We start from the raw sequence: 23815 nt of genomic DNA, 5'->3' as shown, positions 1-23815 counted from the left end.
TCAGTACATAGAAAAGACTTACCTGAACAGGGAGATACTCCAGGAATAAATACTCCAGAGCCTGAGGACTACAAATTTTTGCAAGAACAGGCATATTGTAAGCACATCATAGACAGCTGGTTGAGAAAATTTTATACCAGGAGCCGCAGAGAGCCAGAAACCATGACATTATCCATTAATTACCTTAGAGAAGTCTCTCCAGGGAAACAGCTGAATTGATGGCGTATATTATAATTTGGCCATAATGCCGCATAGCTGTGCTAGGACCTTTAACAAAAGCAAGAATCTCAAGCTAGCAATTAGGTGCTCCCTCCAGAACTTCTGTGATCCTTAGGGCTCCTGGCCTGCTGGGATGCACACCATCTTCGCAAGTAAAGAGAGGGGTTCCCATGGTTTTCATCAGGAAGCAGTAATTTCTCAACTCTGAGAAACTGAAGTTAAAAATAGCATCTATCTGAGCAGGAAGGAAGGAAGCTAGACATCTGGCAACAGAGTCCCAGTGAGTCCTTTCAGCTGCAGAAACAGCATCCTTCTGGCTCATCCAAAAGGAGGCAGAAAACTGTCACAGAACTGGTGAAAAGCAAGACAGCAGGAAAATAGTTGGGTGATGCAGTTATCGCAGTAAGGCTGCTACCCCGTTGCCCCTTCTTTTGCCTCCCAAGATGACAGCAGGTAACAATTCTGTGATAATTTACACAAGTGAGGCCAAACAGCCATTTTTTAAAAGATCTTTCCTTTTCCACAATGCATGTGCACTAGAACCCTGATATGCCCAAAGAAAATACACAGCTTCTCACCCTTGTTATGGCTCTTATACTGGTGTAGGCCACATGATTAAGCAAAAAGTTTACTGATTTCAGTTTGGCTTCAGCTGAGCTAAGCTCAAATGAATACTCCCTGCCTGAACCGACTTTAGGCACAGCAGGCAGGGCATCTGACAGATGCCCTTCAGCACCTCCCTTACCACTAACACCACGTTGTTCCATAAGAAAGCTTCACTAATACTGCTACTTAGTGCTTCTTAATAGTACAGTCTGGTCTTGTTTTCAGTCAAAAGTCCTGGGAGAGAAGTGCAGATTCAGTGAAGACTATTCAGAGGGATACAGTTGCCCATGAATAACATTGGTCAACACTAGTCGAGATACTTGCGGTAGAAATAGATAACCAGAAGTTTGATAAACCACTCGCACAATATATCAGCTATTTTTCTATTATAGTAAGACCCAATTAGTTATGCAAAGCAACAGTATACTCATCTTCTTTTAATTGATTACTTTGATCCCAAGTACAAAGACAAGTTCTGACAGACCGGTGTGGAGATTGAACTGATTTAATTTAGAGTTCCTCCTGATTTGTATCTGTCTAACTCGAGAACGAATCAGATGCTGTATCTTTTTTTTTCCCTCCAATAAGCTAATGTGAACTTGAATTGTAAAACAATTTTATTTTGAGAACCACAAAGCAAATAAGTATTAGTTTCAGGCTGATACACTGAATTAAAATTTATAAACTGAAAGTTTTTGGAAGGAAAATATTTGCTACTCCACTGGGTGATACTTGCTAAAACACTTGTATTCATCATATCTGGATGCTTCCCTAGCTTATTTATGACTCTGGTAATACTGTATGCTCTGGTGGCGACGTTCCTACCTAAATAGCAACATAAATCAGTAAGATGCCAAAAGTCAACCACACTGCAACATTTCAGTGCTGTTGGATAAGAGACTCATGAATACAAACTGTTTAAAATCAATAGCCAAAAGGTCTCTACTCTTGCCAAATCAGGCTCTGACCTTATCAAAGCTTCGAGCGTCATCATGATCAGGTGGTTACCAGCACCTGTGTAGCTGAGCTCCCTGACTACTGCTGCAGAAGAGTGCAGTGTTGATGGTTCAGTAAGTGGCACTTTCATGTGAGTCAAGATGGGGATGCTGGGCTAGCGTCTTATCTCCTCCATGCAGAAATGTGTACGAAATATTTAAAAACTGGTCCACATTCTCTTGGATATTATGTGAAGCTAAGGCACTGATCACTTCTGGCCAAGGAAGATCTAAGTCTCAATTCTGAACATCTGTGTATATACATCAGAAGTGACTCTTGTGAAGTTATTGTAGATATATTAGAGTAAATGAGATCCACATTAGTCCTCTTCCATTGCTACCTCCAGTATTTTGGCTGGGTTCCAAAGAAAAAACTATATTTCAGTGTTACCCTCAACTTTTGTCTTTTTTTTTTAAGAAATATCTTCGAATTCTGAAAAATTAGTGGCAGCTAATTCAGAGGCAGTACAGAGACTGATTCAGTGAAAAAGAACATGTTCAACACATTCAAATGTGAATGTAGATCAGTAAAAGATACCTGAGATGATTCTTTCATTTGCCAGACACATCTGCTGTATTCAAGACTGTAGAAGGAATTCCTTTAGCCCTATTGCTGCATGCAATATAAATCATGATCTAAAAGATAAACAAATAATCATGCACTCTATTCTGTAAAGTCCTGCTCTTTACTTGTCAGAAAACCATTACATAAAACCATACCATCAAAAGAAATAAACGTTTTGAAGAATTCTGCTGCTAACATGTGCACAGAATCCCCAGCTGTTCTCACCTTGGTATGCAAAGAGTGAATCTTTGTAAAAGCTGTGGTATATTTTCTCCTGTCTAGGACAGAACAAAGCTAAATAATGTCTTACAGAGATTTTAATTTCATCTTTCCTACAGCCAGGGAGTTTTAAGCTCCAGTGCTTTTAATTTATGTTACCTCATAAATTAATAATATAAGAATGACAGAGGAGAGCCCATCAGGTTGAATGCGTCATTTTATAAAGCAGTTTGGAAGCAAAAAATATGAAGACAAAATGAAGTACTCTTAAATGATCCATTATGCCCATAAATCAGTGTGTGTGTTATTTCTAGACCGGACAACAGTTTAAATTATGTTAATCTAGTTATGGTAATTTTGTTTTAAGCTGGTGAGCACTCAGACAAGAAGTAAGAGAGTGGAGATAACCTTGGAGTGCTCTTCTGTGGCCTGTCAGAATTTTCTGAGTCACCTTTTCAAGAGCACAGTCTTGTGTGACCTGTACTTGGCCCATCATGGGACAAATTCTCCCTGATACGCAGTTTATGCATAACTCTTAAATTTAATGGAGTTGCATAGGGAACCTAGAGTAGTTTGTACGTGAACACATGTGTTACAGTCCACCTTGATTCATCACCAAAAGTACTGATCCAGAGGGAATTTTATTCTTTGTCATGTTCTGTCTGGATACAATTTGGAAAAATCCATCATTGTCTCAGTGGAGACAATGAGCGGCTCTCCCATCATGCTGCAAACAAAACTGTTATTCTGCTTGAGCTTACATGGAAAACTACTTACTATGCACTAAGGCTGAATCAGAAATCTTTAATACTTTATGTTATTGTCTAATACTCAAAATCTTATAAAGAAAATTAATAAAGCTCTTGTTAAATGTAAGGTACTACTATAAGGATTTGGTGCCAAATTTATTACTGATATGTTTTATAAAATGGGACAAAAAGACATACAGCTTTAAACAGATTTGTGATTGCAGCAGGTATGTTATGTGAGATTACAAAGCATGCAAAAATTATATATATTGCATAGTATGTCTCTAGTATAATACAATAGGAATTTAAAATCATACTAAGGTTTTTGGACGGTATATTTAATCAAGGTAAGCATATCTCTGTGCAGGAGGACAGACTCCTTTTTCACTGTTACTACATTTTATGATCCCCCTTTTATATATTTTTTTCCTCGTGACTGTTGTTCTTTTCATAGCCTTTAACTGTAAAAGGTTTATAGCATCCTAACGTTTTCCAGTTAGCTTTTGGCAGCTGTTGCGAGCTCGATATCAAAACCTTTAGGAAGAAAGGGAAGACAAGGGGGATACTGAAACGTAAAATCATGTCAAAAATATACTTTAAAAGATTTTGCAAACATTACCTCCTCTAAAGCCAGCAGGCCAAAAAGGAGCCGTGAGCACAGGTGGGGCCCAGCGGCGAGAGCGCTTAGCAGGAGAGGCAGCCGGGCTCGGTTACCCCCGAGCAGCAGCAGCCCAGGCGCCTTCCTCCTCCCGTGCTGGCCGGGTACAAAAGCAGCAGGGGCAGCCGTGCTTCGTAAGGAGCGGCCCCCTCCAAGGAGGGCCACGCGTGCCCAAAGCACGCCAGCTGCATCAGGCCGCGCAGCAGCCGTGCCCCGAGCCCGCGGCTGTACGGACACGCTGCAGGGCTGCGGTGAGGGTCGGGGCTGAGAAGGAGACAGCCGTGCACGTGTCCTTGGGAACTCCGCTGCCAAAAAGATTTAAGTGCTTATGGATTTTAGAAGCCTATGTACTTAACACATGAGAATCCCTTCGTTTACTACCTTACTAATGAGGTGTCTTAGACATCGTAATTCCACTTTATACTCTATTTGTTTATCATCTCCTTGCAAGTTCCTGCCAGAGAGCTCAGATAATGTATAAAATATAGATGAGGATGGAGGATAAAATTAGAAGCAAGTGATTGAGCAAGTTTCTTGTTAGTTCCAGGTCAGAACCGTCTTGCTTTAACCACTCAGAAGCCCACGCAAAGCCTTCCTAATGTGTCCGCCTGTGCCTGGAGTACAACCTTTCCTGGAGACAGTATTGCCTCACATAGAGCTGCAAAGTCTCAACATGCAATATATATGTGAACATATGTAAATATACACACACATATATAAATATAGCTGTATGCAAAAAGAGGGAATGATTAAGAAGGGATCCCGGGATCCAGTGTTCTGACTTGTGCATGTGAAATCTTAGTCATAGGGGAGAACACAGATGAGCAATAATACTCATTATGGTAAACGTTAGCACGGCACCACTGAATAGTTTCCGTTTCGATAATGGACATGCTGAGGGAGACTCTGCACAAACACATGCTAAGGGACAGTTCTCCCTCCAAAGGGCTGCACCACCTGAAGGAACAGCAAGTGCAAAGGAATCAAAGGTTTGCACAGGCCTGCTCAAAGGCACACACCAGCTCTGGGGCAAAGCTAGGAAACAAAGCCAAGTTTGTACTTTGAGGCCAGTAAGAAACCCTGTAAATTAACCCTATTCAATCTGCTACACAGACAGGCAAATGCACATTCTTTACTAAGCCTGCTACAGGTGCATTTGTAGTGATGCTCCCCCCCCCACACACACACATCCCAAATAAGCTGTAGGACTTGCACCTGCTGCTCAGCTCAGTCATTATTTAATTAAATATATTATTTAATTAAATATTTAATTAAATTTTAATTAAAAAAAAATTACCAGCCATATCAATTAACTGTAGCAATGAAGAGTACAATGCTCTGGTTTTAACCCTAGGGATACGGTGAACCACAACTGCTCACCCCAGAATTATCACTATTTAAAACACTATCTGAGGGAAGCTGGAAAGAAAAATACTTACAAACCAAAGAAACCAAAGGTAGCTGTTTTCAGCTAGCATTTGTTATTGCTTTTAGACTAAACTGTTGCTTTTTCTAACCTCCATACTTCTCTCATCTCGGAGGCACCCATGTTTACTATTCAATAAACAGTAAGTAGAAACTGAAGTCTGAAGTGCAAAGCAGGAAACATGGTATCTTGCAGAAATTTCTTTAAAACTTCCGAGTATTACTCTAGGACCTGCAATAAACAGTGAACTTATTTTATCCACAGCCCCCGATGATTTAAAGGATTAAGAAAATGTAATGACATGTAAGCATCACAGTTCTAATGTTCATAATCTTAGCTCTGGTAATATAAAGTATAATCATGTGTACCCTGATTTCATTGATTTTTCCTTTCATGAGTTTCTGCCTCACTGCTGCACAACCGGAAGCTGCGAATTGTGTACTTCTTGCTGTTCACTTGTTGAGCAACTTCATTAAGGGACCTGAGTCCCGCTGTGTAACAGAAGGGGAAAGTGTTGTTCACAGTCTTCTGTGTGTAGCAGAGGCTCTCTGCCATGGGGCTTCTTGGTGGCTGATTCATCCCACCTGTCCCAGGCACCTCTCCTGAGCTAAAACCAGATGAGATGATGGATCACGTGCCAGGCGCACTCTTTCAAGGGGCTAGAACATCCCCAGCCCCTCATGGAAGTTGGGCACACAGGGATTTTCACAAGAGGCTTTGTACGTTTAGGCTTGCTATAAAAAAAGAAAGGGGTACTGAAGACAAAGCGCCGTCTTCAGTTATGACCATGCTTCCTCTCGGAAATAAACAAAATAGAGCAAGCACAACTGGGATCAGAGTCTGGCCTTAGATGTCAAGGGCGTAATGCCAGGAAAACGCTGTAATACTGTCATTTGGCTATTCAAGGAACTGCACTAGTAGCAATTTTGGAAACCGGAGCTTGCCTAGCTTACTCAGAGATTGCCAAAGAAACCAGCTGTTTGGTAGAGGAAGAATGATATTAATAAAAAAAATGATGATCACAGAAGTTTGGACAAAAAAATTTTGCAAAGTAATGACAGAAAATGCACACCTTCATTAAGCGACTTATATGTATTGGAAGTAAACCTGGACTTCTTACTGATCAAGTCAAATTGTATGAAGCGTAGTAACATACCACCTAGCAGACCACACAGAATGAATTCAGAACACCCTGTAACAACTCTGAAGAGAAAAAACAAGTTTGTTTTAACAGACAAATTCAAGTAAAGTATCTGCTTAGAGGTACAGCAGCATGAAAGTGTCACAGGAGAAAAAACAAAAGCTCCCATACCTGTATCTTTGATGTGGAGACTGCTTTTCAGCTGACTTAAAAACATGTCCAAGATAATACAAAGGAAAGAATAAAAAGTTCCAGTTTGTTGCAAACCATGTTAGAGTGAAGGGTGCATCAAATTTCTTAAAGGTCAGTTTTGCAAGCTGGGTTGAACCTGACCAGGAGGAACAGACACCCAGGACCACAGCGACACCCCAGAAAAACTTCTTGAGCTGCGTCACGGAGCATTTCCAACAACAGCGGTTCACCCTTCCACTGCCTTCCACCCCAGCTTGCATCTGTGCTTCGGCTGGGGCTGGAGATTCCCGGGAGTGCTCATCCCCTGTGGAAAGAAAAAATAAGGTTTACAAAGGAGAACCAGGCATCAGTTCAGTTTCAAATCCTGGGTCCTTTTGAAGTCCTTTTTGAAGCTTTACCACAATGAGATCTTGCCACAAAATGTCATTCATTTTTAGATCATCACAAAGCATCCAACCCAACTGAGGCATAATTACAGTGTAAATAATAATTATCACCTCTAGATTTAGGAGCCACTGGGTAAAATGGAAAGTGAAATTACATGTTGTTCTGGCATACATAGAAAAATGTAACAGATCACTCAAACTGATGCTTCTTGGACAAGCAAATGAATGCAAAATATGGCATTGAATTTAATAAAGCAGCAAAGAGGATTACAGCGACACTTGCAATTATTATTGTCCTGTAATATATAGAATCAGGCAGCTTATGCCACATGATGTTTCTTCAGGAGGAGAGAGGGGACGATTTATTTAATCTTACAGCTAAGCGTGACCACTGCAAAGTAAGGAGCATGATTAATGCTGAGCTTGGATCACCAAGCATGCCAATAATCCTTAGCAAAACTGCTCTTTTGAGACTGTAACCAACTTGCAACAACCAGAGCATCTCAGAGCAGGAACCCTGACTTCTCCTTGAGGCCTACACCAACTGCGACTCAGAACCCTGACTTCAGGTTTGCCCTGACATAACGGAGCCGAGGATGTTGCTCAGAAAGCCCAGATTCGCACGCACATTATTCCTGATCTCGGTGTCTAGGAGAGAGATCTGTACTCAAAAATTCCTTCCTTTTATACTGATGGGAATCAGTAGTTTGAATGGGCAATATTTTAATACTTCTTATTTCACATTAACCTAATTTGGTATGTGTACAAGCTAATACATTAGTAAAGAAAAGGTTTATGCCAGGGAGAAGAATAATTAATTGTTCGTTAGAGTGTGGTGCTGCTAATGTCAAGGTTGTGGGTTCAATCCCTGTATGGGCTATGCTGAGGGTTGGACTAGATGATCTCCAGAGGTCCCTTCCAACCTTACCATCCTATGATTCTCAGAGAAATGGATGATCTAAGCTAACAGTACCATAAGTTTGCCCAGTAAAGCTGTATTTTATAACAGAAAAAAAACACCCAATCATACTGAATACTCAGAATGTTTTCCAAAACTGCGGTCTCTATTTGGCTTCTTGGGATCAAAAAAGAAGCATACAAGAGTACAGCAGCAAAGGTAAACAAACATCTAGAGTTTTCTTGGTGTTTTTCTGATGGCTTTAAAAGAGGGAACTTTGCAGATCTCTTCATTTATTTCAGTTTTCAAAGAGAAAACTGAGCAACTTCCCACACAAACAGAGATGCACCAGCAGGCCAATGAATTATCCAAAGTTAACATGGCATTGTATTAGGCATATATTGAAAAGATTACAACCTATCTGCTAAAAGTTAGAAGTTCCTAGAAATAAAATAGAGCTGTCTGTGTAGCCTTAGTTGTTCAAAATTACTTTAATACATTTTCTTTACATCACTGCATGTAGCTAATGCTTCTTGCCTCATTCATTGCATAGACTGGTCAGAGTTCAGCTTACAGAACAACGATACCTGTATTTCTCTTAACTTCACCAAGTAATGTGCAGATGCTAGTGCTGTGTTTACTATCCACCACGCAAATCCTGCAATGATTACTGAATTTTCAACTTCGCTGAAAGCTCTTCCAATGCACCTTGTCACTGTAACACCCAACATTTTGCAGACCACAACAAACTGCAGAGAATCAACAGGAATCAGGTATTTGGACTTTGAAAATCTGAGCCTTGAAGAACAGACCCACAAAGCAATTTTTGGCATTTCCATCCAAGCAGCTGAAAGCCCTCTCTTCCCTCAAATTTAGGAGTCAAGGTACTCAGTGGAAGTCACAGGACTTCATGAGTGTCATCTCTTGACTGTTACAGTGGGCTGCCCTTCTAGCATGCTTCCAGTGCAACCAAGGGCATATAAAAGACTAATCCATGAAAGCCCAGGTGCCAAGTGAAGAGCCATCTCAGCTAGCCTATACAGAAGGCTTAGGACAGGGTTTGTGTCACTCTCTCAGTACAAGGAAGTGCCTTCCTTCACTTACAGTTAACATCTCTGAAAGAGCTCCCAAAGTTAGGCAAAAATTTTCCTTCTTCCAGAAGGCAGCCAGAAGAGTATCCTTCATTCCCTTCTTCTCTGCAGTTATTTCCCCAGGATGTGGGAAATCAGTATTTAATCCCCTCCCGTTAAAGATATCTAACACAAGGGAATGTGCCTTAAGCCACCAGGACCCAAGATGGGTCCATGTGCTGAACTACAACATTGAAGCTGTAACGTTTTTCCTAAATTATGAACTGGCCACTGTGACAGCAAGATAGCATGTCTGACCCTCTGGTTCTGTAGGTTATGGCACTCACTAAGTGCCATAGGACCCTATCAGATCCACCAGACACTCAATAAAAAATAATGCTGTGTTTGGTGAACACCCTACAATGGACACTGTGGTGAGGATCTTTTCCCTACCTAGGGCTCAGGGCTGCTCTCCCGCTCCACTCATAAGTCAGTCTGTTCATGTGGTTAGCTCGTGTGCAAATATCACTACCTCTTATGGTATTCCATAGCAATTATTCTGTATGAAATAAAGCAAAATTTTGCTGATCTTCTCAGTAGTCCATAGGCATAACAACTCATTCACAACCATTTAGCCTTGTGTTAAATATATGAACAAAGATGTCCACTCTCAGCAAAAGACGATACTGCATGTATCACTTCTAAAGTGATCTTGCAGCTCAAGGCCTACATTTTTAGGGATGTTTGTTCTTTGGTGACCTAATTTGCTTGCTGGATGAAGTATAAGCTTATCCCAGGCATGAGGGGTTCCACGATGATGAACTGAGAGAGCCCTATATTGTTTGATAAAAATAACTGTCCTAGTGATTGAGAGTTATAAGATGGGCCTTTTTTAACTGTCCTCCAGCAAAACTGCATCCTGTGTGCATGATTTCCTGTGCTCACCACTGAAGGCTGGATGCCAAATGGGTATAGCCTTTTCCTGTGGATGCTGCACTGTCCTGGAGGAAGCCTGGGACTTACTCTGTCCCAAGAAGCTGGATTGTCTTTGGAAGTTGAGGCAGCTGTAGAAGAGGATATAAACCCATGTGGTCCCATCCTCTCACTTACTGTTTGGGACTTTCCTGCCAGCTAACATGTGTAACACCCAGAGCTGTAACTTTCCCTGCCTAATCCCTATGCCCTCGTGAGGACTGTTCTCCTTGTCCATGTCTTAGGTGCACAGATAGGGGCTCCATCAAACCTGGACACAGATGGGAAGCTCCTCATTCTCTTTCCAATGCTTCACAAGGGCCAGCTGATACCACACTCCACATCAATTTAGGGATGGCAAAACTGCTTCCCAGAATAGATAAGGCAGGGCATTTAGGAATTCTATTTCTGGGTATCTTCCATCAGGCTTTCAGTGGACTAGTTCCTTTGCCCCTTCCAGTAGGCTACTCTGTATGCTATGGCACCCCCCAAAAGAATAAACCACGATGCTGAGATAAAGGAAAAATGCTTTATCTTTCTTTTACAAAATTTAGCTCTTCAATCTCCCTTTTGTTTGTTCATTCTCCTGTTTCGTTAGTCCCAGCTGGAATCATTCCTCTCTCCTTCTTAGTCCAACCTCTCTCTCATGGCATTCCGAAGCAACGGAAAGAAATCACCTCCAGTGCTACCACCAATGCCATCATCTACTAGGCGGCCCTCCAGAAACACTTCTGTGTTTCTCCATAACAGGAACATTAAGGGTGAGACTCCTTTCAGCTGACTTCAGGCACCTGCAGTAGACACCTACACCTGAACTCATAACCCCAGGCTCTCTGATGAGTCCATGGGAACAAACTCCTAAGGTATATGCCTTAGATGAAGTGCCCTTACTTGCTAACTACAGATGGGTTAGAGGAAATCCACCCCGTATCTCCTTTAAAAAACATGTCTAGACCACTTCAGAAGTGCCTGAAGGCTTAAATCTCTTGTGCATGGCTAGCCCAATAAATGAGGTACAGGGCCACACTGTACCTCATTTTATAGGCTAAACATGTGATATTGATAGAAACCAAGGGTGGCATTCATCTTAGCAGTTTGAGACATCTGCTCTGCAGACTCATCTGAGACAGTCATTTACACTTGCTGCATAGTTAGTAGACAGAAAAAAAACATTTCCATAGCACGATTTATCTCATCTTGAAGCAGATGATTAAAACAAGCCAGATGAATCACCCTCTTCAAGTGCCTGTTTCCCTCACCAACTTTAAACAGTCTTGGTGACAAACTCAGAGGCAGGTGTTCAAAGCTGGGTGAAATGAGTCCTACTGCTGCTGTCAGGAACCCAGACAAAAGTCACTGCAGACACTGCAGATAACAGCGTTAGGCTCAGAGGTGAACCCCTCAACACAAACATTTATAGCTGTAATCAGTGAACTGCTTTAGCTGTTGCCAGCTAGTTAGCAAATGACTGAAAGAAGTATTACAAATGGGCAAGACACCCTTGCCAGTCCTTCAGACTGAGAAAGTGGCACTCACAGACTCAGGTCCAGTCTATTAGGGTTTGACGCATGTGCCTAATGATAATGTACAATTCCACCAGCTTTCCCAGACTACGAATGTACTTGAATGTAAGCACATTCTTACACAGATTTTTAAATTAGGGCTCCTGAAAATAATTCTGACAAAAGGAAGAATCCTCACAGGTTTCACTGACAATGACAAATGAGCCATCTCAGGACATTTGCATTTTGCCAGCCATCTCAGACGTTTTGTAGCTGTTCAGACATTGCACAGAAGTTTGTAAAGCTTGCAAGAAATAATATATGCTCATAATAATTTGGAGAGAGCTGAGGCATACTCCTATAAGAAACCACCTGACCCTCATAACAGTTAGAGCTCTAGGTAACATGCAAGAGGATCAGAACTGGACAAGGTATTTTCTCACAGCCTTAACTGGTGTGTACCTTCCTCTTCACTAATTACAGCAATAAGAAAAAAGTGGGAGACAATTAGTCCCCAAACAATTACATAGCATTTATGACTATACCTCACTCAGATCACACATGCTGATTTCTGATGACAGCTTTCTGGATACAGAATACTGCTTGCCTCAGTAGGAGGCTCACAAACTCTTCAGGGTGTTATTAACCCACTCCTCTCTACCACACTAACTATGCGTTATTTAGCTGCCCAGGATTTTTGAGCTAAGGTATTAAAAACAGCTGAGGCGTCATCCTATGACAAGAAGATCAAGTGCCAAATCCACAAAGCGGGTTACGCCTCTAACTGCCACTGTAGTTGCCTAAATCTGAAATGTTAGTATTTGTTCAGATATGCTGTCCAGTCATTTCTTTCATAGTTGGTCAGGTTAAAGAGTGAAGTCTTAGGGAGTCAACTGCCACCTGTCAGATCATCCAGTAGCTAGGGCAGCTTTCTTATGCCATTGTCTATGATGGTCTCACCTTTCGCTGACCATCCCTATAGCTCATCTTAAGAAAATATAAAATTTTATTTCAGAAGCCAGTAATCTTCCTGTACCAACCTTTCCAACCTCTGCTGCACAGAATAGCAAAGAGAATACTCACAGCTTAACTTCTGCATCAAGGGACATTTCCATCTTCTCCAAACTAGCTATAGCTTTGCCAAGCTGTTTGCACCAGCTGTTTCCTACTTGCAATCCCATTTGAGCTCCTCTGCCAAAATACCTGCTCTTGGGTATGTCTAAGTGCCCTGAGTCCTAAACAGGTTTGTACATCTCTTTCACCTTAGCCCTGTCAGGATTCAGAGAGACATTTCTTTGTATCTGTCATCTTAAGATTCACCTTCAAGAAATATTTCCATTCTATATTTGAAATACACCCTAGAACAAGGCCTAGAATCTGACCTTTTTTTTCTCTTCTTGGCAGTTGATCTCCTTTACAATAAATGAGATATTCTGCCCTCAGTGAACCAGTGTTGCTAAGATCAGGTTTCCTTCCTAGCAGGGCACTGGAGGGTCTGGAGATTTGAGCACCCTCCTGGGCAGGAGGGACTCCTGCTCCTTTGAATACAGGGGGCTCCTGTGGCCAGGACAGAGCACTCCACAGCCAGGTTGAGCTACTCAAGAGAGAACATGCTCCTCCTCCACTTTCTGAAAAAAAGGGTTCAGCCACTTAGCTGTCAGCTGAACTGTGAAACAGTTGTGGAGTGAGGGAGCAGTACTGAGGAATAGGCATCCTAGCATGGCGTGATGCACAGGCCTCCACTCAGTGTTACCTGTGGGACAAGCTAGACTTACACTAGACTTACTGGTATTCTTTGAAGGGGTCGACAAGCTTATCAACAGAGGAGATGAAGTTTTTTTCTTTCTAGATTTTTAAGGCAGCAGGGCTATGAGGGATGATGGGCTAAGTGACTGGGTTGTAAAATGAGATATGTATGGATAAAGAGGTGCAGGTTGGAAAAAGCAATCCTCCTGCTGCACATACAGTGATGGCCTCTGGCCATTTCCACTAGGGAACCTGGAGTCTTCCTAGACTGTTCCATGAAAACAGCAACACAGTGTTCAGAAGCAGCCAAAATAAACCCTCAAAACCAAAAAAAAAAAAAAAAAAAAAAAAAAAAAAAACCCCACAGCAAATTAGCTACTAAGAGTTATTAGGAACAAATCAGAAAATAGAGCAAAATAACTGCCATTTCCAACATCTGGGGAATTTGCAGGGGTCAGCACACCCACAATGCAAGGGATGTCTCTCATGCTGGAAAAACCACCTTGCCAGTCAACCCCACTGAGCTGGAGACTGGATAAGGAGACAAGCTGGATGGGCCTTTTGTTGGACCCTGTATAGTGGCTGTTTGTGGGGTTTTTTTGTGGAACTTGTTCTTAGGTGCCTAACCATAAGCTATGAGCTCTATTAGGTGGCTAGCTGATGGGACTGTAATGCACAGTGTTGCAATGGCTATGCCTTGTCTGTGCATATTATCCCAACTTTCTTTCCATGGCTGGTGCTGAAGGTCTAACAGATCAGTATGATATTTTTCAGTGAATACTGGGTAATGTATCATAACGTAAAAATGACACCCCCCCCCCAAAATACTACAAAATCATTTTCTAAATGTGAATATTAGGTCAAAATGGCAGTGCACATACGTTGATTTTTAGACACTATTTGGGAAACTATAAAAGATTAAAGTACTTCTTTAAATATCTTGCTTTTACAGTAACAGACAAAAACAATTTTACTTTATAATCAAATCATGAAATAGGATGACTAAATAAAGAATAAATCAATACAGGCATGACCTAGCAAATGCATGTACCACATAATGTGAAATGAATGTAAATGATGGGTACAAAATACAAATAAATTTTAACAAAAGAAATGAGATAATTTTAAAATCCAAAGTAAAGGTTATTTTAAAGAACAAAACCAGAGAATTAACCTATTAGGTCAAAAGATCTGAATTTGCTTGAGGCTACAGAATAAATTTTAAGATGGATGTAGGTATCTGTAAATGGGGAACTCTGTAAGAACACGAGTTCAAAGCAAGAGAAATGCAGTATGAATGCAGACCCTCTTTTGCTATTGCAATTCATTATATAAATTAATTAATGAGACAAAATAAAGTGTTATGTTCATCTATGCAGGCTATTCCAATTTGATCTGTTCATCTCACCTTAATTTCAACAAGGTAAAAAATAAGTCTATTGGCTCCTAGGCAATCAGGATGACTCTTCTGACTTTTTGTCTGTGGAAATTTGTGTCCCACTGATCTTACCTGATCACCTAACCTCTGTGTAGCTTAACTTGTGCTCAACATGCATGAGCTTCTTGTAACAGGTACTGTTAAACCCTAAAGTGCTACTCACAGTTTTATCATTTGCTGTCACTAATATACACAGACACAGAGTGGCTGAAGCTGGAAGGAACCTTTAGAAATTATCTGGTCCAGCCCTTCTGCTCAAGCAGGGTCACCTAGAGCAGATGCTCAGGACTGTGTTCAGACATTTTTTAAATATCTCTGAAGATGGAGACTTCATAATCTCTCTGGGTAACCAGTTCCCGTGCTTACCAACAGTTACCATATACTAATTAATGGCTATCATACATTATTTCTTGTTTTGTCCTTTTCTGAATACTAAACTAAAGCTTACTAAAAGAATTAGGATTAAATAATAGGTCTGTAGAGATGGTTGGATACACACTAAATTCTCCTCCCTGGGATACATACTCCTTTATTCCTCTGTCAAATATTTCCACAAAGCTTCCTGCAAAATACATATTCTAATTCCTGTTTGTGGCACAGGAACAGCTGATAAATTTTCAACTCCACACTGCAGCAATTTGGACAATAATCTCCCCCCAAAAAGGGATGGTATAATTTATCCTCAGAGGCAACTGCTTAGAAATTCTGCTAAAAGTGCTGCACTCCAATGGGTATCATTAAAACATGATATTCCACTTTGATTTTTTTTTCCTAGATACTCTCCTTCGTATTTTTAATCAGAATGCATGACTGGAGTCCAAAGTGAAAATGGAAGATATTGGGAGTTTATTATAATATCAGCACTGTGGTACTGGAAGGTTGTATCAGGAAAACATGTACAGAACAATCCCAAGTATGAGATAAATATTCTTGATAGTATGGAAAATGAGATATTTTCATATTTGTTCATTACTCTGCATTACCTTCTTGATTAAAAATTGGATTAAAGCTTACAATAAGATACCTGGTTAGGTCAGTGGGAGTCTTCCCGTTGCCTTTGAGGAGATCAGTATCTCTAGAGCTTCCATCAGAACAAAAATGAGCAGTGACCAAAACTGGATTCTGTGGGCAACTGTGAGTTGAAGTCTATGCCAACTATGACCCTGAACAAAGATTTGAGAGATGACTGTCTGTCCTAGTTAAAAAGAACCTGGATTCTCTACAGGAAACTATTATATTAATTAGCCAACAGTTTGAGTGCCACATGGGCAAGAAAATGTCTTCCTTGAGAGATAGCTTAATCTCAAATGGAATCTATTATCCACTCAGTTATTTATAGTGAAATAAATACCATATATTTATATCAGTACATATATACAGGCATTTATGCTTCCTGATAAGTGAATTCGTGCTAATTGTGCAGCCTGTGCTGGCTGCATTTTATCAAAACCAGGACAATGTTATTTCTCCCTTTTAGAGCCTTCTAAAATTCCCAGCTGCTTGATGGTTAAGTACATACAATTTCAGACAGAACATTTGCTCCAATCTATTGATTTCTTACACATTGAATTTTAACTCCATTCGATTGTTTTAAAATACAGAGTTAACCTGCTATTGAATCTACACACAATGGTTTTTTTTTTTATGTCCTAAGTTCAGAACAAGACATTTGGACTATCTGGTCTCTATCAACTAATAACTAGATATTACAGAGGACATGACATGGACTTAAATGGGATGACAATGATCAGAGTAAAGTGCATGTATCCAGCAAAGCCTCCACATGATTTGCTGGTCAGAGATCGACTGAAAGAGGGAAGAGGAATGTCTCCTCACCTCTCGCAGGGAAGATCAGCAGAAGCTGGGTGTTCTTTCACAACAAGGCTAGGCTTGACTACACCCATGTTGGTGGCAAGACACTTGGTATAACTCCCAACAACAACAAAAAAAGGATTCTAGCTCCCATGTTCTCTCTAATTACTGCCTCTTCCTCTTCTCAGTGAAAAGGCTTTTGCAAACTGTTATTCCTGATTTGTTTCAAACATCTATAGAAGTCAGATTCATACTTTTTTCAGCCATAAATACAATGCTATCATTGCTGTGAGCTGCACTAGGGAAGCTAGGTGAACATGGAAAAGGCATTTCGAGATCATATTCCCTCACGGCTGTTTTGTCCACAGCTGAATTATGAGGCTTATGGGGCTCACAGTTTTTTTTGTTGGACAAGTGGCCATAAATAGTCCCATAATATGGCCAGAAATAGTGATAATGAGCAAAACATATTCTTGTTAGTCCACAGAGTTAACATATAATTTGTCTCACCAAAGGGTGCTGGATCTCATGGAGAAGTTCATGCCTCGAGTAGGACTCATAAAATTTACAGGAGATGCTCTTTCTACACTGTGATGAGGTAGAGCAGATTGCAGTTCCATGGCTCCTGGAACCGAACAATTAATACTGGAGGAGGTGCCTGGCTTCTCCAGTACATGGTGCCAACACATTCAGTGGCTATTTCTGCCTAGAAGAAAGCTATCACACTCTGCAGTGCTAAAAATGCCTTGTTTCCTGTTGTCTTTGATCTTATGCTGCAGTAACTGTCAGCAAAATTCAGTGAAGTAAATTATTCCATTATTAGCCAAATTCTGTCTTCCACAGGATGCTAACCAGGTCTGAAATGGCATCTCACAGTTTATAATTAACAAAGAGTAACCAGGCTTTGGACTAAAGGTGGGAATGGTACTCCAGTCAAGCTGAGGAATCCGTTTAGTATGTAACTTGCTGCGCTGAGTATAATGAATTAAGACAGCCATAATAGAAAAAAGATTATGTATGCACCTTATAACTGGGAAATTGCTTGGAAATAGGTGTTGAGCTATCTTAGGCTTTTCTGTTGAGCTTCCACAGTCTTTCCTGAACTCCAACTCTTATTCTGAACAGCTTCTATGCTATAAATCCTTCTGCCTACAATTGTCTGCCACTAGGAAAGAGGTACAGAAATTTCTTTTACAAGATCTATAAAATGAAAATAGAAGATGATGAATGGTGCATTCGGGTGACTTAATCTCTCTTTTTAACCATTCCTTGTTCTGACATCTCATTGGTGAACTTTGATAATTAAACAGATGGACTAGTAATCTGCTTATTTTTTGAGAGTATACAGCTAAATTGATTCAAGATTACTAAAAAATGCATCTTGCTTCATTTAGGGCTAAATGGGTGAAATGTAAAGATCTGATCTACAGAAGGTCTGAGATGATCCAATGGTTGCTGTTATTCTTACGTCTTGCCACTGTAAAAGAAATTTTCTTTCTTTTGTCTATTACACATACATATTGGCTCATTTCAGTCACTGAAAGTAAGGAATCTTGGATGAATCTTTAATAACTTAGCCTTCTGCTTCATGATGCGTTAAAGCTCCTACTTCAGCATTATCTAGCAGTTTGGTAACATCAAAATATTCAATTTATTTTTCTATCGTTTTAGGAGGGGACATACAGTGCAGAAGGAATCGGTCACCTCTAAACCTATAGCCTATGAGTTTGCACAGGTGAGATGGTACATCAAGTAACCAGTAGGACATAATCAGAGATGGGCTGGCTGGAATCCCCAGGGAATAAGCCTAGTACAGCTAAAGGCAGCTCATTCTGAGCCTGTTTGAAGTCTCAGGAAGCACTGTGTCATATGGGAAGTGTGCCAGGCGTTATGCAACAAGAAATTCATCACTTCTTTGGAACAAAATCTTGGACATCCGCTCAAATATGCTGTTGCATTAACTGAAAACACTGCAAGAAATTGGAAAACTGGGCACAAAAGCAAATTGCTATAGGAAAAAGCTGGCATATAATTATTGCCTGTGTGCACCTACCACTCAGCACCCACAGTAAATGTGAAGAAGGGTACCCCTTTTCCATAAAGGGAATAAATTATATTGAATTTACTCTGTGGTAACAGAGTATATTGTGGCCAGTACCAAGGAGAAGCAGATACACTACAGATTCACCATCCTGTTAATTTCTGTACCTGTACACAGAGCCTCAACTCTCTTAAACCCATTCATTTTCACCCATAGATCACTTGCTTTAGCCTAGCTCCAGCCAGGAATGATTGAAAGCTGTTACCACATCTCTGGAGCCAGTACATGGTGGGTTTGATGGTCTTTGCCTTGACCTTGAATGTCCTTATCAAAGAATCAGCTTTGTTGTCTTCTGTGCCTGAAAAAAGCCTGAACAAAAGCAAATATTTTGCAAAACATCTGCTCCCTGCAAACACAGGCATGCATTCCCCTCGAAGGCCACTTCAATGGGGAAGCACACTGAACCCAAGAACCCTGGCAGCGCACTGAACCGCCGTCCGGCCTCTCCTGTGCTCCAGCTTGCTCTGCTGTTGGAGCACACAAGTGTTTAACAGCAAGCACTATGTATTTTCATACTTTGAAGTTCTCACATAAAAAGAAACAAACAAAAAACAAGTGGGAACAACTCTTGCTTTTATAAATATTAACTCCTGAGCCAAATTTTCAAGGGGTCTCTCCTACTGCTCAGCAAAAGTAAGATTTCATCTGATTACCAAAACCATTAGATGAGACAAACAGATCATTGCTAATTTTTATATAGGCGTTTACCCAGAGATATATTTGTGCAGCATTAAGCTTATTTCCTAGAAAGGAAATTTTACCAGGAACAGGCAAGAAGTCATTGACTTCAATTTAAAACCTCTTACTGCACCCATATTGCTTCCCTTCATGACAGAGTGCCCACTTGTGGCCAAAGTTTAGCTTCTATTTCTATTTATTCTTAGGTCTTTTCCAGTCTGCTCTGTGAAAAGATGTGCTGTTTGTTTTTAGACAAGTTGCCTCATTTTGCAGTTTCTCAGCTGTCCCATCTGCAAAATGATGATAATAAAAATCTCATGTCTTAAGGAGGTATATCACCACTCATGAATGTTTTTATTGTGTTTGAGCTCTTCAGTCCGAACTTACTAAAATAGTGAAAGTTTTGTTATTAAAACGATTACTGTGTTGATGTATGTGTGATGAATTCCTTGCAGGCATGCAATAAATTAAAGGCCAAATTCATTTCTCATTTGTACTTGCACAAATTCCCTATAACTCTAGTGACGCAAACAAAGTTACTCCAGATGAGCATGTGGCAGAACCTTAGTGCACAGCATCAAAGCTTACACGTTTATGCATAATGATAGAAGAGATGTATCATTTACATTTACATCAGCAGCTTCTGAACATTATCAGTCACATTTCCTTTGCTTCCACTAACCTCTCAGCGAAAGTGTTTCTTTGCTCAGTGAAGAATAACAAAATTCAAACAATTACAATAAATATAATTAGAGAGAACTAAAGAAGGTGTAATTATAAGAGAGTGTTTGTACATGTGATAGTTCATATTCATTTGTTATGGATGGCCAAAATTATTGTGCAGATCTGCTGTCCCTAGCAGACTGTAAATAAAGGGTCAAATCTGAAGCTTGTGGGGGATATGATAGGGTACTCAGATCAGTACCATACATTTACATTCTTCTGCACAATAGCTTTTCAATAATCTGCTTTTTTTCTTACCATCTCTGCCCTATCACTCACTCGTACATCTGACAATGCCTTAGAAGGCCCAAGATTATGCTATATGCAACCAAGGTATTACTTACTTCACAACCCCAGATCTAAGACAGAGTAACACCTGTCAGGCGGCTGCATGACTGAATAGTTTCCAAATAAAAGTTAAACATTTCTGAGGGAGGGCCTGATTCTGATTGTCTCCGCACCAGTGTAACTTCCCTGGCATGAAGGGAAGTTTAATTTTAATTAATGTTGGTCAGATATCAATGTTAATGTCCAAAATCTGATAAAATCAGGTGATTATCTGGGAAGAGCGAGAGCTTGAATCAAGGTTAGTGTCTGCCAGCACATGGAACAATGCACTGGAAACATGCTCCATGGGGAGGCTGCAAGACCATTTCATTGGCGCTAGAGACCTGGAAGTAACTCTAAGTAGGGAAGAACTGCAAACAAGTTTTCCCTGGCAAGGTGACCTGGATCTTCTGGTGAAAGCTGATGTCACCCATCTCTGGAAGATCCCAAGATGCAGAGCAGAGACGGAAACATTTACTTTCCTTGGAGAGGAAGCCAGTCCTCAAAGCACACTGTGCTTTCATGTGCGAACAGTGTGAAACCTGCCCGTTGGCTGGTCTGAGAGAAATGGCCACTGCGGGATGGAAACTGTTGATAAGAACAACAGAAAGATGGACACACACAAACGAACAGGCACTGAGTGTACGTTTCTCAAAATCCAAAGTATCAGAAAAAAAACACCCTACAGTTATAGCCTGCTTGAGTGATAAATGTAGCTACAGTTGCCTGTAAAAGTGCTGGTACAGCAAGCTCAGTGCATACTGATGATTCAGTCTCTGAAATAATTTGAAATGGCAGTCATGCTTCTGAAGGCGCACAAAGTCCTTATCTCCCTTTTAAAACAAAGAAGCTACTGCACAGTCAGGAAAACAGAGGCAATGCTGGAAGGCTTTACAGCAACGCGTATCAATGAAAGGCTCCTCTTGGCTAACTATTCCGCAGTGAAACAAATTCCCACTGGTTCTGCCAAAGATCCTTGAATGACTCTGATGGTGGTTGATAGAGGAGAGTAGCAGGAGATAGGGGACAGGAGTAATCATACTTCTGAAGCAGAACAAAGTTGTTGCTGTCTTGCTCTTGCAGCACTGGCTATACCTGTGCATGGGAATTTGACTAAAGGGAATTTTGGTAAGGAAAAATCCCTGTCAGAGGCACAGCAGCCAGACCACAGGAAGAAAGCCATCCACAGCATGCCCATTGCCTATTTTTGTCTATAACTACATCTTGGCTTTTTCATGTGGCTCTAAACACCAGCTGGCAAAATTAGTCAATATTAGTCTCAAAGGAAATGTCAATTGATTTGGAAAGAGAAACTCTCAAACAGAGCCCGTCTGTTTCATTAAAAAGAAACAAAAAGGCAAAGGGGAAGCCTCACCTGCTTCTATACAACCTCTGGACCCTATCATACACCATGAAGGTAATTTAGATTTTGCCACTGATGATAACAGAAAGAAAAGAATCTGAACTAAAGAAGGAAAAGTCCAAGTAGGTTAACAAAGTCCCTGTCGGGCAGCGATAGGGTACCTAAAGGCAGGAATGCAGAGCAGACACGGAAATCTTGATAGCGTTCAATTTTACAGCACAGCGAAAGATAGCGCTGCTTCTGTTTCTATATAAAGTAGATAATAAATTGTATTTGAACTGGTAGAAAAGAAATGATATGACTCACATTTCAAAGCTGGAACCTACTGTGTTATTATTATTTATGATTCGTAAAGCATGTGCAGTGCACTGAGAGAAAGGAAGAAATGCTCTCTGCCCAAAGGAGCCTCCAGTGCAAACCATGAGACAAACACTACTGGGCACAGAGCTAAGTCCAAGGGCTTTTATTTATTCTTGTTATAGTATAAAGAAAATCAGGCCTTTTTTTTTTCTTTCTGTCAGGAAGCTGAGATCCGTTTTCCTATCTCTACAGCAGGAGGGTTTCTGTCGGGGGAATGCAACAGCTGTGTTCTCCATAAACAACCTGAAATTCCCGATCTTTCATTTTCACTTGCTGATTTTAGTTCCTTCCCCCCCACACACACACTGGACATTTCTGCATTTTCTCCCCTTCTTGTCCACAGATCTATTGCTGGTGTTTTTCTTTCTCTTTCTTTTCCTTCTCTTTTGCAATATTACCTTATTTTTTTCATGAGTTTTCCATGGAGTCTCATATTCATATTTAACTTTACTGTTCTCTCACCCTCTGTTTGATTCATTCTTCTTTTCTTTTGCCTTGGTTTTCTCATCCCTTTCTGCCTCTCTTCCCTCTACTCCTCTCAGCCAGCCTTTTTCTCCCACCTGCCTCCAGTCCTCTTCTGATCCTACCGCATCCCCCCTGGAGATCCCCAAACCAATGGTTCCCCTTTTCCCTTCCTTCAGGAAGTGAGCTCCATCTTCACCTTGCAGAGGGTCTTCTCCTCTCTCCCACCTGCACCCTCCTTCTCCTCCTCCCTGTGTCCATCTTGCCCGCTGTGCCCTTACTCTGGTCCTTCGCTGTGCCCGAGGACATGGCCCCATGACCACAGCTCCTCGCCCCAGGCTCCTAACCTGCTTCGGGGCGCTCCGGGTCCCCTCTTGAGCACGTCGTTGCCCCTTTTAGGGCTGCATCCCAGCTGCAGTCCCCAAAGGATCCCTGCAGGGATACCGAACCCTCACCTCTCCCAACCTCCCTCCTGCCGCCACGACACCTGCGGGACCCGCAGAGGAGCGGAGCAGGGCCGGACGCGCGGGCCGCCCCGGCCCCGGTGGCTCTCCCGCCCGGGGGCGGCAGGGCCTCGACGGGCGGTTGCCCGCGGCCGCGGCGGCTCCCCCGCGGCGCAGGGGCCCGCCGGGGCTGGCGCCGGTGCCCGCGGGGGCTCTGCCTCCCCGCCGGGGCGAGGGGCGCCCGCGCTCCCCGCCGCCGCCGCCTCCGCGGAGCGCCCGCGGACCGCCGCAGCCCCCGGGGCTCCGGCCCCGCGGCGGGGCAGCCCCGGCCGGGCCAGACCGCGTCCGCGCCCGCCGCCGCGGCGTTACCTTCCACTTTGGTGAGGGTGAGGACGGGGCTGTTGCAGGCGCTGAGGGGGGCCACCCTGGCCGAGTGCTTCTTCATGGCGAGCCCGAGGCCAGCGGCAGCTCCCCGCCGCCCCGCGCCTACATCCTGGCGCCGCCGGAGCCCTGCTGGGCGGCGCGGCCCCGCGGCTGCCCGCCGGCTCCCGGCCCGCCGCCCTCTGCCGCAGCACCGCGGCGGCGGCGCCCGGGGCTCGCCCGCCGCTCGGGGCTGCCGCAAACCCAACGTCAGCGGCGCCGCCCCCGCCCCGCCGCCGCGGCGAGGGGCGCCCGGCGCGGCCCCGCCGGCTCCCGGCCGCGGGGGCTGCTGCTGAGGGCGAACTCAGCCGGGTGCGCGGCACGCTGCGCCTCCCCTGCCCGTT

The 23815-nt window shown here is 42.3% G+C and overlaps 1 protein-coding gene across 1 annotated transcript in view; it reads right to left on the bottom strand.

The window, feature by feature from the left end:
• Positions 1–23578, bottom strand: part of SLC35F3 (solute carrier family 35 member F3) — a 72423-nt gene extending 48845 nt beyond the window's left edge. Inside the window, exons 1-2 of the mRNA XM_062573688.1 lie at positions 23421–23578; positions 6750–7074 (exon numbers count right to left, since the gene is read on the bottom strand). Coding sequence (XP_062429672.1) covers positions 6750–7074; positions 23421–23496 — 401 coding nt within the window. The 5' untranslated portion in view covers positions 23497–23578. The remainder of the gene's footprint in view (positions 1–6749; positions 7075–23420) is intronic.
• Between the last annotated feature and the right edge of the window lie 237 nt (positions 23579–23815).

The sequence above is a fragment of the Rhea pennata genome, chromosome 3, assembly GCF_028389875.1.
Source record: "Rhea pennata isolate bPtePen1 chromosome 3, bPtePen1.pri, whole genome shotgun sequence".
NCBI lineage: Eukaryota > Metazoa > Chordata > Aves > Rheiformes > Rheidae > Rhea > Rhea pennata.
The sequence above is the reverse complement of the archived record's forward strand: the minus strand, read 5'-3'. Positions and strand labels throughout refer to the sequence as shown.